Here is a 16,871-nt window from a genome sequence, read left to right as displayed (position 1 = left end):
CTGAAGAATCCATCCCAGCATGGTTCCCATCTAATTAACATTCATTTATAAAATATTAGGGGATGTATAGCAATGGCTTGTCATGAGACATTCTCCAGTTGGGTTTATTTCTCTGAAAATATCCTACTTTAATTAATAAAGTTAAACAGTCACCTGCCCCACCAAACATGTTGAGGGTTATTTCAGTTCATTAAAACAGCTGTGGGTGTTTCCCATCATATAGACTATTTTTAATTATATTTAAATTACATGTTGTAAATATTAAATATACAATAGCTGGTATATATAAATATGTAATAATCAGTATCCAAGTTGCACACAGAGATCTGAAATGAAATTACATCAATTAGCAGCAGAAAGTGATGCCCCACTGATGTTCCTCATCCACCCAGTCTGGGGGATCTGCAAAAATTCCCCTGCTCTGCTCTGAGGGTATGAGGACCTTTGGGATGACTGTGGCAAAGGAGTTGGTAGATTGGGCAGCTTTCTAACAGGCACCACTGTGAGATTCACCTCCATGGCAAAGATCCCAGGGAATGGGATTTGCAAGAGAAGCTGAAGAAGTAAAAAATTCCTACTAAAATATTACTCCTTGTTTGGAGCTAAATTGAAGCACTGCTTGACTCGTATTTTGATCTCCCTTAATGCTGCAAATCCGTGGCTGAAAATCGAGTCACTAATGCTCAGCTGGTCTCTTAATCCAAAAATAGGCAGATTAACATCATTTTGCAGTTTTTGTCAGTCAGAAATAGCATGTTCAGTGCCCAGCAGTTCCTCAGAAAAGCACACAGGAAACGCCATAAATAAATGAATATCCTGTTTACAGCATTTTAATGATTCAACAAGATTTAACAAAGCCTTTCCATCCCATTCTCTGCCTTCAGTCTCAGCTTTCACTTCCACTTTTGCCCAGTCTGAGCAGTGATTAAAGGCTTCCCAGAGAGGACCAGAACTTGCTTCTGTTCAGTGAAGTCATACCAGCATTTCCCAGTAAAAATACTGGGTATTACCACTCTGAATCCTTAAGGTTGAAAAAAACCTCCAAGGTCAATCAAGTCCAACCTTTTCTGAGAGGTGGGATTATCCTCCCTGACCCTGGGCTGTGTCACACAGCAAAAATCCCACTCCAATCCAAGCCAATGGAGAGAGGACCATCTCCTTTTGGATGCAATTACAGCCTAGAAGTTCACACTGGGGAAACAATTATTGTTCCTCACTGTGAGCAGTAGATTGAAAAATAAATCTCATGCAAATTGTGTGTAATTCCAGCCACAACAAAGATATACTTCCTTCCACACTCGTGGAAATTCGTGTTAAACGAAGGCATATGTAACTCTCCCAACTGTTGGCACAGAACCTGCAAGCTTGAAACCCAGGAAATTTGAAGATTGGAAACCATCCTCAAGACTTTTAAACAATTCCTTTGATGCACATCATATTTATCCACAGTCCTGTAGCTCTTGGTGTAAAAATTCCAGCTCATTCTCTTGGACAAGGGATCTGTGGGATTTTTTAACCTCCAGGCTGGAAGGGCAGAAGCCACAAGTCACCCATCCCCTCCCTGGGCCTGGCTGCTCCTCCTGCAGAGCAGGGTGAGACCACAGTTATTTGAGGCACTTTCTAGTGTACCAGAAGCACAGATGAGCAAATTTTGTGGGATTCTCATGGTGCTTTATAGGACTTCTATTTTTTTTTAATATCTGGTGAAGTTAGACATGAAAAACTGTCTTTTGAAACAAAAGTGATCCTGGTGGAGAAAATCCAGAACACACTTAAGCCAGTGACAGATTTACCTTTGCCTTCAGAAGAGTAAAGGATTCCACCTATAGAATTTGCTATTATTTCCTGGAAAACAGGGGTAGGAGAAGGGGAGACAAAGTCCATTAAGGGGAATAAAAGGGATCCACTATTTTTTTTTTTAAATGTAATTATATTCCAACAAGGAACAACGTAGCATGATAAATTCCATGCTGTTTTAGAAACTGATGTTTGAAGATGGAACCTGTTTCCAATATTGTAGCATTTAAAGACACGTTTTCCTTACCTCCCATTTCATCACCATTTCATTGGGTTCAGAAGCCTCAACTCGGATGTTTTCTGGGTTCTTGTCTGGAGCTGGAACCACACAGGTGACAAGGTTAGTTTGCATATCCTGGGGTTTATTTGCATTTAGTATTTAAATGCAAAACAAGCATCCAAAAGCATTTCTTATGTCTCTCTTAGGGAAAGACACCTAAACAAAAAACCACTTGTGAGATTAATTACTTGGATCAGCAAAGCTGACGACGTGACCAAAACACATTGTTTATGCAGTTTTGATTCCTAAGTGTCCCTGTTGGTTGGAGACACCAGCTAACATGGAACTGTGACTTTTAGATTGGAAAGCACCAGATGTAGGGGTATTGTGAGGACGAGATTTCTCTCCCTGTGGGGACAGGAAACAGAAGGTGCATCATTCGTGGGACACACACGGCTGAAAAGCTGAAGAAGGACCTGAAATTAAAGTAAAGGGGGATAAAAAAAAAAAAGAGAAATGCCAAGGAATGCAAATGCTGTGCTGAACAGTTGGCCTCTAAAATGATGTGCAGGGAGACAACATTTTCTGCCACAGTGAAATGCTCTGTGAATGGAGAGTTTTGACAAGCTCAGTGCTGCTGAAAGGCTCCCTGTAAACCCAGCTCTTCTCCAGCAGCTTGTCCATGAAGGGCTGCCAAGGGCTTCAAAGGTGGAAAATCAGCAGAGTGGGGTGCTAGAGGTAGGAAAAACACAGCAGCCTGGACTCTTCCCTCTGGCACCCTCTGGAATTTTATGTAGCACAGCAAGTTGGGTCATTAAAATTTAGATTTGTTCTAACTACACACCAAATGCTTAAACTACGCCTGGACACTTAATGTTCAACTGCTGGGCCACTCTGCTTTTACCAATCACTGAAGAATTCACCCCAGCATGGCTCCCACCTAATTAACATTCATTTATAAAATAGCAGAAGATGCATCACAATGCTTTGTCATGAGACATTCCCCAGTTGATTTCATTTCCCTGAAAACGTGTTATTTTCATTAATAAAGTTAATGAAAGCAATCACCTGTCCCACCAAACATGCTGAGGGTTATTTCAGGCCACTGGACCAGCTGGGGGTGTTTCCCACCACATCACCTACTTTTAATAATCCTTTGAGCCGCCACCGAGAGCAGCACGAGTGACCTTGATTTATTCACTCCTCTGAAGCACAGGAGGGCACAGAAAACACTAAAAAATCAGGAAAAATGGTAACATTCAGGAAATTAGAGAGGAATTTTTACCAGCTGGGGGGGTTGAGTAGCGCAGGGATGGTTTGCTGGGCTGGCTCCTTCCCACGGCGTTCACGGACACGACACGGAACTGGTAATTCACGTACGGGGCCAGGGACAACAGGGCTGTGGTGTCATCCCCGGGGATCCTGGTGAGCTCCTGCCACCTCCCCGGCTCCCACCGGTTCTCTTCAAACTCTATGATGGACTCTGGGCAGGAAAAGCAACAAAAAAACAAGAAAAAAAGGAGAATTTGTATAAAAAGCTTAGAAATGTCTTACAGCAACTTAAACAAATTAACTGTCGTAGCCAAATGGATTAAGGAGGACTGTGAGCAGGGTTGGTTTCTTTGAACAGCCACGCTGTGCCAGAATGAGGAACAGCACAAGAGGATGTTAAAAACCCCCTCCTACCATTAACAGGGCTGTTGTGGTTGGACCCAGCTCTCCAGGACAGTCGGACGCTTCGGTTCTGGTTTTCAGAGAGCTGAAGGTCTTCTGGTGGATCAGGAACATCTGAGAAAGAACAAAGAAGTGTCAGGAGCACAGCAAGCTGCTTCTGTTTTCTCAGCATTTTCCAAAGGACTGGAGAGTTCAGTGAAGGTGGTGGTAAAACAGCCTTTGATTTCAAAATGGACACAATGAGGAAAGCAGGAACTGCTTTGGAAAATCCTTTTAATTACAGCCAGCGAGGCTTGAAGTTGTCTCAGGGGAGGTTTAGGTTGGATATTAGAAGAAGGTTCTTCCCCCAGAGGGTGGTTGGGCACTGCCCAGGCTCCCCAGGGCAGTGGGCACAGCACCAAGGCTGCCAGAGCTCCAGGAGGGTTTGGATGATCCTCTGGGGCACAGGGTGGGACTCTTGAGGATGGTCCTGTGCAGGGCTGAGGGTTGAACTGGATGATCCTTGTGAGTCCCTCCCAACTCAGCACATTCTGGGATTCTGGCCCTGATTTTTCCTTTATAAACACAATATCCTTCTCGAGTTCATTCCCATCTACTCTCATTACTGTGCTCACAGCAACAGAGTTTTCTTTTCAAATCAACACCAAGATCTATTTAATCATTAATAGATATTGACACTGCTCTCAGCAGGAACTTATATCAGCAGCACTTGGATTTCCTCTGGAGCAAACCAGAGTGGGAGAAGGTGACTCAGCTCTGACAGTTATTGAACTTGGCCTTTTAGAGTGTGAGTGAAGGGATAACATTCATTATCCCAGCCATGGGGGTCTATATTAATGAGAAACAAGAAAATTAATTACCTGCCAGCTCAACTAACGCAGTCCAGAGAATATATCAGAGGCAGAGGTGGTGGTCGGTGTGACAACTGCACTGAACCTCCTGGGGACAAGTTTGGGGCTACAGAAGCCCCAAACATAAAATTATCTGCTGCCAGAGATCATTTTATAGGCACATGGTTGCCAGCATGACCAAAAGATGCTGCTCCCCCTCACAGACCTTGGATACAGCAAGGAGAACACACATCTCCAACACCTCCTTTTGCCAAAATTCTTGTAGTTGAATGACCATTCCCAAATCCAACAGTTTCAGGCTGACAGATGTTTGTCTGCCCCGTGGTTTGCTCTGACAGTCTGATTGTTTTGGATTAGTTTGGTAAATGGAATGTGACGTAAAAGAGTAATTTCTCCCTGCTGGGGGCTGGTGGTGACCCCTCACCCTCCCAAAGTCCCACACACACTCCCCCCTTAAACAGGGCTGGTGTTTCAACACTTAAAAAATGTGCAGACCCAGGAAATGTGATTGCACAACTTCAGGTCTTTGACCTGCCTCCACCCCGATTTTCAACTAAATTTTTGGCTGACAATGTCATTTCTTACAGGAAAACCAGTTCCTTCAGCCACAGACTCTCATTGTGAAAGAAATTCATGGTGTTTGTACTGAATTTTTAAAATAACAATATTGTGTTTTCTTGTTTTGCAAAGGGATGGAGTCACCATGTCTGGTGGTCATCAAAAGATGTGTGGATGTGGCACTTGAGTACATGGTTAACATCTGGACTCAATGGTCTTTGAGGTCTTTCCCAATCTAAACAACTCTATGACTCTTTGTTTATCTCAGGGTACATCAAAAAGTTAAGAACTTTATATTTTAAGTTAAAAACTTTTGTATTTCTGTTGGGGGTTTTTTTGTTTGGTTTTTTTTTTTTTTTAACTTTTCTTTGCATTTCTTTCCTCTATTTCTGTAATACGTGGGAAAAATCAGGAAAGCACAGCTTAATCTCCAGGAATTTTGCTGTTCTATTCTTGGAGCACATCCATTTAAAATTCAGTATATTAATTTAAAGATGCTGATGGTGCATCTTAAAGATACTCAGCCCGCTACCTGTTCATTAAATATACAACAAATATTTAGAAATATTCTAACTGCATATTTCTTTTGCTCTTAGCTGCCCATATTCTGATGTCTCCATCTGTGCCATATTTAGTTCTTTAGTCATCTCACAAGTCTTTCATTGCAAAAGAAACCTGAATTTTTCATTTGAAAAGCAACAGATATTGTTAATCCACCAAGACCTTTCTCATACACAATAAACAAGGAGAAAAGAGCTCAAAACTGTTTTTCTTCTTCTGCAAACCAGCTTTTTAAAAAGGAATAAAGTGCTTTATGAAATTTTCATAAGTAATGTAACGGATAGCCTACAAACATTTTGAATTATACAGCACTGAAGAAGCCAGTACCATAAATAATGTGCACAGCATCTTCTTAATTTACTATTTACCGAAAAATATCACGCCTTTAAAGTGCAAAAACATCCTGAAGGTCAGATTGACTTATTTCTTGTTGCAATCACCGCCAGAAATAAATAAAAATGTAAAATGGAGCAAGAATTAATGCGATTAAAATGATGCAAGACTGTCCACTACATTTTAGTTATCGGGTGATGCCCTTGGGTACCTGTGCAATGGGACACACAGCACTCCACAAATTCACCCCCTGAATTCCAAGTGGCCCTTCAGGAAGGGAGGCAGGTTGGAAGGAGGCTCACACAAGGTCAGGTTTCAGACCCAGTGGGTCAAGGTTTTTCTCTGCTGTGGACTTGCTCTTTGCCACTGGACAATAATTTACGTTCAGATTCCCAGAGATAATTAATCCTTTTAGGTGCTTAACTTTCACTGATCTTCAGAGGAGCTGGACAACTAAATACTGGCCTTAAGTCCTTCTTCTTCAAAAAAGAGTTCAATTATTGTGCAGATTCCCAGTAAAATGAGATGAAGGACTGAGCAAGGACTTCAAAGCAGCAGCAGCAGAGCCATTCTTAATATGCTGTTACACCTTCCAACCTGGGTTACTCCCCACTGTGGGGGCCTCTTGAACTGAGGAAAAAAATGCTCCCTCATCTTCCTATAACAAAGATTAAATATAAATAAAGTTTGTGTCAGCATCAGCATTCCTGGAGATAGAGGGAGAGCACAGCTGGGGTTAAGGAGTGAGAGGCTGTGAAATCGGGTTATTGAGGCTTTCTAACTGAACTGGACAAGAGAAGGAAAGAAGCAGAAGTGCTGCCATGGCATTTGGAGCTGTTTGAGCACCGGGAAAATCAGCCCTTACCAAGAACAATCAGCTGGGCCTCGGCCGTGGCAGAGTCCAGGGAAGTGCTGCCCACACACGTGTAAACTCCTTGATCCTCCAGCAGCACACTGGAGATGAACAGTGTGTCCCTGTCCAGAATCATCCTGAGGGGCCAAAGAAAAACAAAGGATGAAAAAAAATCTGTGAGACAAATATGACAGACAGACACCACTGTTCTCTGAAAAACTGTTCCTAAATACACTCAGTAACGGGACATGCTGAATAACATAATTACACACCAGGACTATTAATTTAAACAGAATTGTAATTGTATTATACACTGTGCTGGGGACTATGATTTGTATTCTGTAGCAATTTAGCCTCCATGGCTGAAGTTGTTGTGTCAATCCTGGTCTGAAAAGAACCCCATTGATATGCACGGGATGAGTGTCTGAATCATGGGATTTTGGCATGTCATTAGTGAGGCAAATATGTGGGCTTTATGATGGAATTTTTGGAAGGGTTGAGTAAAACTGGGCATTCCCAACCCACTTGTGTAATGTCCAATGCCCAGGGGAAGTTGGTATTATCCCAGGCAAGTGGGCTCCATGGCAGACATGGAATTCTCTTGGCACTCCCTCCCCACCCTACGTGGGCTCAGCAGGATCTCCAACCTCTCCAGCACTGCAGTGTTTAGGAAACCATCTCTCTGCTGTGGTAATTAATAAAGACACCTGATTAACCACTGTGGGACCCCTCCTATGGAATAAAGGCTGAGCTCCAACCCCTTGAGGACAATGGAAACACAAAAAATAGGGCAAAACTCAGCCTGGGCTTGCAAGTCCTAAACTTATATGTAGGAAAAACTTGTTGCTTTTAATGTGTAGGATTTTAGGCAGAATCCCAGAAATCTGTTTTCCATTCACTTCAACATTACAAGGACTTTGCTTTGGACAAAGAGGTGTAAAACACAGGAAAATAATAGTTCCAATGAAGTGGAGAAACAACTCCCTAGTTGACTTCCTTGGGGCTTTTTGGGTTGAACCAACATTTATATTATATATAAATTATATATATTAGATAGTTAGATAGATAGACAGATAGATAGATAGATAGAGAGAGAGAGAGAGAGAGAGAAATAGATAGGTATAAATAGATACATATGGATATACAGATATAGGTAAATATAGAGATATATTTTTATATAGATATATCCATATAAATATAGAGATATAAAGCATAACATTACATTCTGCTTGATGATGAAAGAATTAATAAACCCCCAAATCACTTACCATCCGTGGTAACTCATACAGTTTCATTTACATGTATATATGTATAAAATGCAGATCTATTCACACACCACATGAAGAATTCTTGCAGCCCTGAATTTGCATTTCAAGCTATTAAGGCTCCTGGTTTAATGAACCTCGTGTTGCAGCCCCACATCCCATCACCCAGCTGAGATGAGAAGAGCCCTGTTCCCTCCCCACTCACCTGCCACCTTCCGTGCTGTTGACTGGCAGCTCATCTCCATCTTTCCTCCAGGATAATTTAAAACTGTGTTTCAAGTGGGAATCATACTCAGCCTGACATTTCAATAAAATTGAATGTGATTTCAGCACTCTGGGGTTCTTGGGAGTAACAACAAGTTTTGTAGCATCTGATTGATCACAGAAAAACACTTTGATTAGGAGAGAGAGCGACTATTATATCAAATTTTTCACCACGCACTTCATATGTAAAAAGCAACCTTAGGAGCAACAATCATGTCTCTTTTTTTTTTTTTTTGTTATGTATACACACATTTCAAGGGGAGGATGGTTTGTTTTGAAATAGATATTTGCCAGGATTTAATTTTTTTGTTTTGAAGCTTTTTTTTCAGTTCACTCTAATGTAAAGAGCTCCAGAAAAAAAAAATCCACAAAATAAAAAGTCACAGGTGAAAATCCTTGTTAGCAGACTGTCATGAAATGGATGATAAAAAAAAAAATAAAAAGGGTTGAATATGATTTTTATGTCTAATTGCCATTTGAAATAAGCTTTGGCAATGATCCAAGAAAAATTACAAGCTTATTAAAGTCAAGTGAGAAAAAATTATTGCAATCAAGTTTGTTCTTTTAATTGACTGTAATCCAAATGCAGAAACAGATGAATAAGTAAGGAGAAGGCACTTAGCAGAATTTATATTTGCAGAGAAACGTTGCTCTGTGAGAATTTCATTGTACATTTTCACGTTTATTAGCACTGTAAAATTTACAAAGCAAAGAGAGTGGGTGGAAATAGAACACAAAGAGAGTGGGCTTTTTTCATCAAGTTTATCACAGCAAACCCTGCATTGGAGAGTCCTTTGGAGGACTTTGCTAATTGAGTATTTAAGGGTTTTTTTTATTGGCAAGACCTAAATCCTAAGTAAATTTGTATAAAATCCACTGTGTGCTGAACAGAAGCTGTTTGCTGCCAACCTACCATATAAATCCCTTAAAACAGAACTGGAGCACAAGGAATGGATCTAAAATTTATAAGTAAACACATTTCAGTAATATTTTTTTTTTTTGCTTTATTTACCAATATTTATCAACAAACAGGCAAAAGCCCAGTGCAGAGTCCTTAAACCAGCAGCACCCACAACTCATCCTGCTGCATGTGCTTGGTGTCCACAGTGGAATTTAATTCACTTTGGGATGTTCCTTCTGACCAACAAATGGGAAATGGCTTTAGGGGAGGAGATGGAAAGTGGCTTTAGGGAAGGAGATGGGAAGAGCCTTTAGGAAGGAGGAATCCCAAGGCTGTGGGACAAGCAGGAGCCCTGTCTGGCTCAGCAAGGACCCCACCAAGCCACGAGCACAGGGAGGGCTTTGGGCTCACAAGGGTCGGCCAAGAACCTGCTCTGTAACAGCACCTGTGGCAAAAAGGAGGGAAAATCCTTCCAAGATAATGAAGTTAATGGATATGGGATGAAAACTGCAAATTTTTGGTGGCTTATGCAGCTTCTGCAAGTGTCAAGAAGAAAGTGGACATCATGTCTGAGCATGGAAAAATCCAACACTAACATGGGGACAATATTAAAGGCTACAGGTATATGAGACCTGTGGCAATTTCAGGTCACAATACCCAGAGAATTTCTAGATTCACAGAATAATTCTGCGTCCTGGACTGAACATTTACTAATTATTTATTCACTGAACATTTGTAAATGTAAAACCTTAGCAGTTGTGAAAGTTTTTTCTGTTCATGAGTGAACCCTTACCTCTTATATCCAAATTAGCAGTGATTGCTCTTTTCCCAACAGAATTTGCAGCCCAGCAAGCATAAGATCCTGAGTCTTCCTTCTTTGTGTCTTTGATCTCCAGGGTCCCATTCTTATTTAACTCATAGCGGAACGTTGAGAGGGGCTCTATGCTGTCGTCCTTGGTCCTAAAGATCATAACAACAGGGTTGGTTTATTTCTAGGGCTGCAGGAACTGTTATTTCATGGAGTTATTGCAGGGAACACGGGAATTTTGGGTCTCAGCTCTGCCTCTGAGCAATTAAAGTCGTGGTTAGGGTCTAGATTAGGTATTAGGAAGAAATTCTTGGCTGTGAGGGTGGGGAGGCCCTGGCACAGGTTGCCCAGAGAAGCTGTGGCTGCCCCATCCCTGGAAGTGTCTAAGGCCAGGTTGGACAGGGCTTGGAGCAACCTGGGCTAGTGGAAGGTGTCCCTGTCTGTGGCAAGGGGTGGAATGAGATGATCTTTAATTCCCTTCCAACCCAAACTATTCTATGGTTCTATGACAAGTGTCCTGCAAACCAAAACCACACTGAGAGTACCTAAAAAGGTCTTTAAACTACTCTGTCTTTAATCTACAGCTGCCATCTGCAATTTTACTGCATCTGCCAAGTGCTGTGACAATCCTGTGACTTCCAACCCTTCAGAACCATGTCCAGCTAAATATGTTCTGTAAGTCACTGTGTTTCCACCTCAATAATGTGCCCAAACTTAAAAAGTTGCCAACATTAATCTAAGGATTAGTAGCAGGATTTGGCTATTACAGCATGGCTTGGCTTAACAAATATCCCAGCACTTGTCTCACACAGGTATTGAGGACTTTCATTAACCCTTTTTACAAACCAGTTCCTCAGGGTTCTTAAAAGTGCATTTGAACACAGAAAACTTATATTTGTATACAGTTTTGTTACACATTTCTAATCTTAACTCTATAGAAATAATAACTGACAGATTTTTCAGTGTTTGGTGAGCCTGTATGAACTTGTTTCACGGGAAAACATAATTTCCCAGTATCTTACCATCTGACATCTGCTGCAGGTGAGGCAAAAATGTCACAGTGCAGGAAGGCACTGTAACCCACCACTGTAGCATAGTTTTCCCCATCTGAGGTCAGGATTAAGGGAGCAATATCTGCAGAAGAGAATGCAAGGTGAGAAGCATCAGATTTCACAACTGGGAATATAAATATTGCCCGTGCATCATCCACTTTTCCAGCAAAGGTCAAATGCTGAGGCATTTCATGGGAATTTCCCTGCCTCAGTTGCACTGAGCAACTGAGCTCTCCAAAGCTTCCAGTTGCCTGCTGGACATGTCAGAAATGTCTGAAACATCACCATGAGACAAAACAGACCCAGTTCTGCTTCCTTTAGGGACATTTTGTATTAAATAAATCCCCTTCACTCCCTTTCTTCAAAGCACAGTCTGGGAATCACAACTGAAATTAAAGATTACCAGTACACTTAATAATTCAAAAAGAGAGTTGTGGTCACGATTCAGCCCCCAGCCATTTGAATTCAAAAATTTTTGAGCCCAAGCATGTTTTTGAAATAAAGAGTGAATTAAAGCTCATGAGTGACTCTGCTAATATAATATTGCCCGTCGTGAGACTTGTGGCATTAACTTGGATAAAGTAATTCTTAAAATCTGGGGGCAGTGCAAGGAACTATGACGTGGTTACAAGCTCCAGGCTGTTCCTGAGGATTCAGGCATGAGAATGGGACACTGGGGTTGCCACGAAGAGGAAAGGGGCACTCACTGAGGACGTTCACGTTGGCACTGGCCAGGATGGTGCCGTGCTTGTTGGTGGCTTCACACTGGAACACGGCACTGTCCTGCAGCTGCAGGTTGGTCAGGCTGATCTCCCGGGTGGAGATCCTCCCTCTGAAGGTCCTGCCTGGAAAGACCCAAATTATGTCAGGAGCTGGAGAAAACACCATGACTGTGGAGTTCATAGTCCCTCCTCACTGCTTGAAAGTCAAAGGCAAAGCACATCTTCAGGATAAGCCTGAGACTGGTTAGAGCACAGTGCTACTAACAGCAAGATTGTGGGTTTGATCCCTGTATGGGCCCTTCACTTAAGACTTCACTTGGACTTGATGATCCTTGTGGGTCTCTTCTAACTCAGAATATTCTGTGAAACAAAGGGATCAAACCAGGACCTTGTTCAACAGCCAGACAGTGAGTTGCAGAGCACTGCCTTTGCCAGCAGTCCTGAAGAAAGTGCTCCAGAGCACCAATTTCCAGTAAAATCCCCAATCAGACTTTTCAAAATGGTAGTAAGAATACTGCTACACTAGGAATAATAATACTGCTATACCAGGAGTAATAATACTGTTACACCAGGAGTAATAATAGTGCTACACCAGGTATAATAATACTGCTATACCAGGAGTAACAATACTGTTACACCAGGAGCAATAATACTGCTACACCAGGGAGCAGGGCCTGTGCTCCACAGCCACTTGGGCTCATTCAGAAGCACAAAGAAAGAGGAGAAGACCTTAATGAACATAAGCTGTCCCAGATCCCCCAAAAGATTATGGGATGAGGCAGAGGCAGCACCTCTCAGGTGCCACTGCTCCACACCATGCTGCAAGATCACATTTAAATATTAGCTTCTTAAGTAGATAAATATTAATTAATATCTAAATAGGTTCGAATCAGACATCATCCAGCATGTCAGGATTTGTGGGTTCCCTCTAAGTGGGTGCCACACAGGCTCATTCACCCAGCCAGCCCCTGGGCCAGCCCCACGTTGGATTGGCACGTACTGTCGATGGGCATCCCGTTGAGTTTCCACTGGATGCTCGGCTCCGGGTTGCCAATCGCCTCACACAGCAGCACGAGGTTCGTCCCCACGCTGTAGACACCACCTTCGGGCTTCTTCAGCCACTGGGGAGGCTCTGGAAAGAGGGTACAGAGCAGGGATCAGTGTCACAGCCGCAGGAGTCTGACCCTGCTGTTGCCGCGCTCCTCCAGGAGATGGCAAACGCTGCCAACACTTGGCAGCCCGTCCCGCAGCTGAATTGGATTCAGTGCAAAGCGATGTCAGGAAAGGCAAAATTAGCATCAGCACGCACCAGTTCTGTCCTTCACACTCTGTGAGTGTCAGGGAGGGTGTAGAAACGGGCAGTGTTTATCCGAGTGGAAAACAAATGCAAATGGGAGGGGAGAGGCTGGGGGAGCAGAGACACCGGGACGGGTCAGCATTTCCACAGGGACCCTCAGACTGTGGGCTGGGAAATGAGCTGAGACTATTTCAGCAATGCAAACAAGATGCAAACACCCATCCAGCTCAAATGCCCCTCTCTAAGCATGAGAAAGTGGCTCCCACTGCCTCGCCCGGGAGTGGAAGGAGCTCCACCACAGGATTCAGCACCTCCACCTGCTCCTTCACCTGTGCTGTGCATTGTCACTTCAATATTCTGTTTTTCCATCCTGTATTCAGACCAGAGGCCGACCCATAACACATTTAGGAATGATGAAACATTCTCTCGTTCTGGGGATGAGAGAAGGTTTGGGTGCAGAAGTGTTGCCCACAGGGTGGTGGTAGAGGAGCAGCCGTGTGTGCTGCTGCATTCCCTGTGCTCTCCTTTCCCGGCACTGCCAGGGAAACCGGGGGTCTCTGAGGAAACCCTCCACCCTGCAGAGCAGCCCATGAGCTTCAGGTACCCAAACCTCGTCGGAAAAACACGTCCATAAGGGAGGGAAGGGAACTGAAAGGGAGAAAAAGAGCCTTTATCTGAGAAATGCTTCATTCTCCACTGACTGAATGCAGGTCCCTGAGCCTGCCTACACATCAGTGGGCAGCCTCAGTCCAAAACACAACCCTGAATTCATCATTATCTCCCTCTGAAAAGCAAGAAACTTCCAGATTTTAATACCAGACCTGACACTACCTCTTCTGCATGTTCTTGGCAGGCCATGGTGCCTCTTTCCCTATTTGAAACAGGTGAGCTAATGCCTGGGAAACACTTGGATCCATTAGTTAATGCTCAGAAAACACTTTGAAGATGAACAGAGCTGTTGCCTGGTAATACAGCTCCAGATGTTATCAGTGTGATATGCTAAGACAAAGCATTACTGCTCATATTCACAGAGATATTAAAAAACCACCTCTGAAGGGTGACAAGACACTTCCACACCCAGTCCAGCATTTCCATGTGAAGAGACATTGTTCATCAACACATGAAGACTCCAGTAAAATCCAAGACACTGAAGCTTATCTATAATGATAAGATCTTCCCATTTCCTTCACACAGGACGGGTTTCTTACCTTCCTCACACCCAGAGTGACATGACCACATTTGTTTTGCTTCCTGGTATTTGACTCCAGGAAAAAAACTGTGCAAACAACAGAACATTTTGCTCTTGCAGATCTTTTCCCTTCTTTCCCTCACATACATCATGCTTTCCTCAGGAAAAGACAGGTTAAAGGCATGGAGGTGAAAAGGTTCGTGGCAGTCCTGATTAAAGTGTTGGTTTGGAATTTTTCCTCTAAATCTGCCACAAACTCAGAACTTGAGTCAGGATATTTCTGTGTTTTGGAGGAGGGGATACCAAGCACAGCCTGAACACAAACCACCTGATGGATCCCTTCCTATTTCCATCTGTGCATGCACATGATGCCTCTCTTTCCTTTCTCAGCATGAGAATTGCTGTGGGTGCCCCAAGGAAGTGATGCAGCTGTGAAGTCAGAGGCAATGAGATTTTTGCCAAGTATGAAATGGAATTTCACAGAAAGGCTGAAGAACCTCTTTTCCATGTGGCAGATATGCTGCACTACTTATAAGTATACAAAGTATAGGAATAACAAAATATACATGTATTTTTAGCAACTATAAAATCCAGTGGTTGGAGAGTCAAAGAGTTAATCTGTGTGAGCAACAGGGAGTGGCAAATATTTCCTGCATTTTCTTGGTGAGAGTTATCAAAGTGAGCCTCCTTATTTAGGGATTTATGTCTTTATAGAAAATACTGACATGTTCAAACGTGAAAGGGATCTAAAATGGGCATTTAGTCCATCCTGCTGCAACAGAGGAGGATCATCTACACCTAAAACACCCAAAATGGATCCAGACCTTCCCCTCAGCCTCCCATGCTGTGACAGCACTGTGCTTTTCCCCGGGACCAGAACAAATTTGGAACACCTAACCAACATCTGCCTTGCTGCAGTTTAACATATTGTATCTTACATCATCCCCAGGAAACTTTGTGAAGAAACTTCTATTCATCTGAATGCTCTTATGCACTCCCCAGATTTATTTTTTTACCAAGTTAAACATATCTGTTTTTTTCTCAAATGCCATGATTTTGGGTTCTGTGACCACCCTTGCTGCCTTCTCCTGAACTGCCTCAGTTAACCCCAGACTTGATGGAGTTCATGATGTAAAATTCCTTATATTATGTGAGGCCTTCTCAGTTCTCAGGAGTTTTTCGTACAACAACACTTTTCTTCACACTTTCCAGGATGATTTTTGCCTTTTCTGCCAGACTAACATTTCCCAGCCACGTTCAGCTCTCCATCCAGCATCTCCTCCCAACCAGCCTAACCAGACATTTCCCACCCTGTGCTGATGAAGCCAATTAGTGCTGCCTGGGGAGAATTGCTCTGCCCTCGTGCTCACTGAAACACATCCTTTTTATTCCAGACCACTCTCCCAATTTGTCAAGATCCTTTCAAATTCTCCTCACATCTTCCCAAAGGCTGCCAACCCATCCCACTTTGGGGGCATCAGCAGCACCTTCAGCTGCAGGTACCACCTTGGGCTCTGCATCCTGTTGGAGCAGTTTTCCAGTGAAACACAGAAACACAATTTGAACCCAATTAAAACACCCAGTCCTGGTTCTGCCTCATATTAGTTTCATCTATTTTCTTTTTCTCTAGCTGAGTACTAGAGACAAGTACTATTGCAAGATATAACTGCAAAGGCCCTTAGCTATTGTATCATTACTAAAATAAGCATTATATTGTAACAATTATTTCTATTAAACACCATCTAGGAGCCTCAATCAAGATTAAGGTAACATTAGATTAGGTATTATGATACTGCAAGATTTTGAGGTTATATGTACATTTGCTGTTGGGTTTGGTGGGCTACAAACAATAACCAAATAAACATTTGAAGTCAAAACAATTCGTGGGCTTGCTTTGCTATTTTTTTAAAATAATTGTCTCTCATTCTAATAACAACAGTGGGGGTTTTGTGCCTGCTCTGATGTTCCAGGTTACATCTTCCCTTGCAAAGAGAGATTAAAATGCTCAAAGAGTCAAGCAATTTGCTTGCTGAATATTTTCATATGCTTGGTAATAATTACCTGAATCTTTGCTCTCAGACTCAGTAGGATTAGTAAGTGGGCTGCATGCAAATATCACTAAAATTGTTATTTAGAAGGATGGGGCACTGGTTTGAGGTCTTCAAATATAAGAAAGAAAAACAAAAAACATGGCAGCAAATCCTGATTTACACACCAGCACTAGACTGAGGATGGTTGGTGGTTAATAATAGATAATTTTTCTTCCATGTTTAATTTTCTTTTCCCTTCGAGAGGAGCCTGTCAAGTGTGAGGAAGCCCTAAGTCAGCACAACCTCCCTGAAGCCAACTGAAATTAATGCTCAATTCCAGAGCTCAGGATCTGCCCTTGAGTGTGCTCACAGGAGCTCCTGCAAGAATGATGAACGTGTCCATCTCTGATTAATGACAGTGACATTTGCTGGTTAGAAATTGGAGAAGACAACAATGTTTGGGCTCATTTTTACCTTGATACCTTGGATGTGAGGT

General features: G+C 42.6%; 1 protein-coding gene across 12 annotated transcripts in view; it reads right to left on the bottom strand.

Annotated features, from left to right (window-relative positions):
* Positions 1 to 16,871, bottom strand: part of CHL1 (cell adhesion molecule L1 like) — a 137,072-nt gene that overhangs the window by 20,092 nt on the left and 100,109 nt on the right. For all 12 annotated transcript variants that reach the window (XM_027700427.1, XM_027700431.1, XM_027700429.1 and 9 more), the window contains 9 exons: positions 12,860 to 12,991; positions 11,845 to 11,982; positions 11,108 to 11,219; positions 10,071 to 10,237; positions 8,318 to 8,483; positions 6,860 to 6,984; positions 3,704 to 3,805; positions 3,303 to 3,500; positions 2,045 to 2,115 (listed from right to left, as the gene is read on the bottom strand). In XM_027700427.1, the coding sequence (XP_027556228.1) occupies positions 2,045 to 2,115; positions 3,303 to 3,500; positions 3,704 to 3,805; positions 6,860 to 6,984; positions 8,318 to 8,483; positions 10,071 to 10,237; positions 11,108 to 11,219; positions 11,845 to 11,982; positions 12,860 to 12,991 (1,211 nt within the window). The remainder of the gene's footprint in view (positions 1 to 2,044; positions 2,116 to 3,302; positions 3,501 to 3,703; positions 3,806 to 6,859; positions 6,985 to 8,317; positions 8,484 to 10,070; positions 10,238 to 11,107; positions 11,220 to 11,844; positions 11,983 to 12,859; positions 12,992 to 16,871) is intronic.

The sequence above is a fragment of the Neopelma chrysocephalum genome, unplaced genomic scaffold, assembly GCF_003984885.1.
Source record: "Neopelma chrysocephalum unplaced genomic scaffold, ASM398488v2 Primary Assembly neopelma1_147, whole genome shotgun sequence".
NCBI lineage: Eukaryota > Metazoa > Chordata > Aves > Passeriformes > Pipridae > Neopelma > Neopelma chrysocephalum.
The sequence above is the reverse complement of the archived record's forward strand: the minus strand, read 5'-3'. Positions and strand labels throughout refer to the sequence as shown.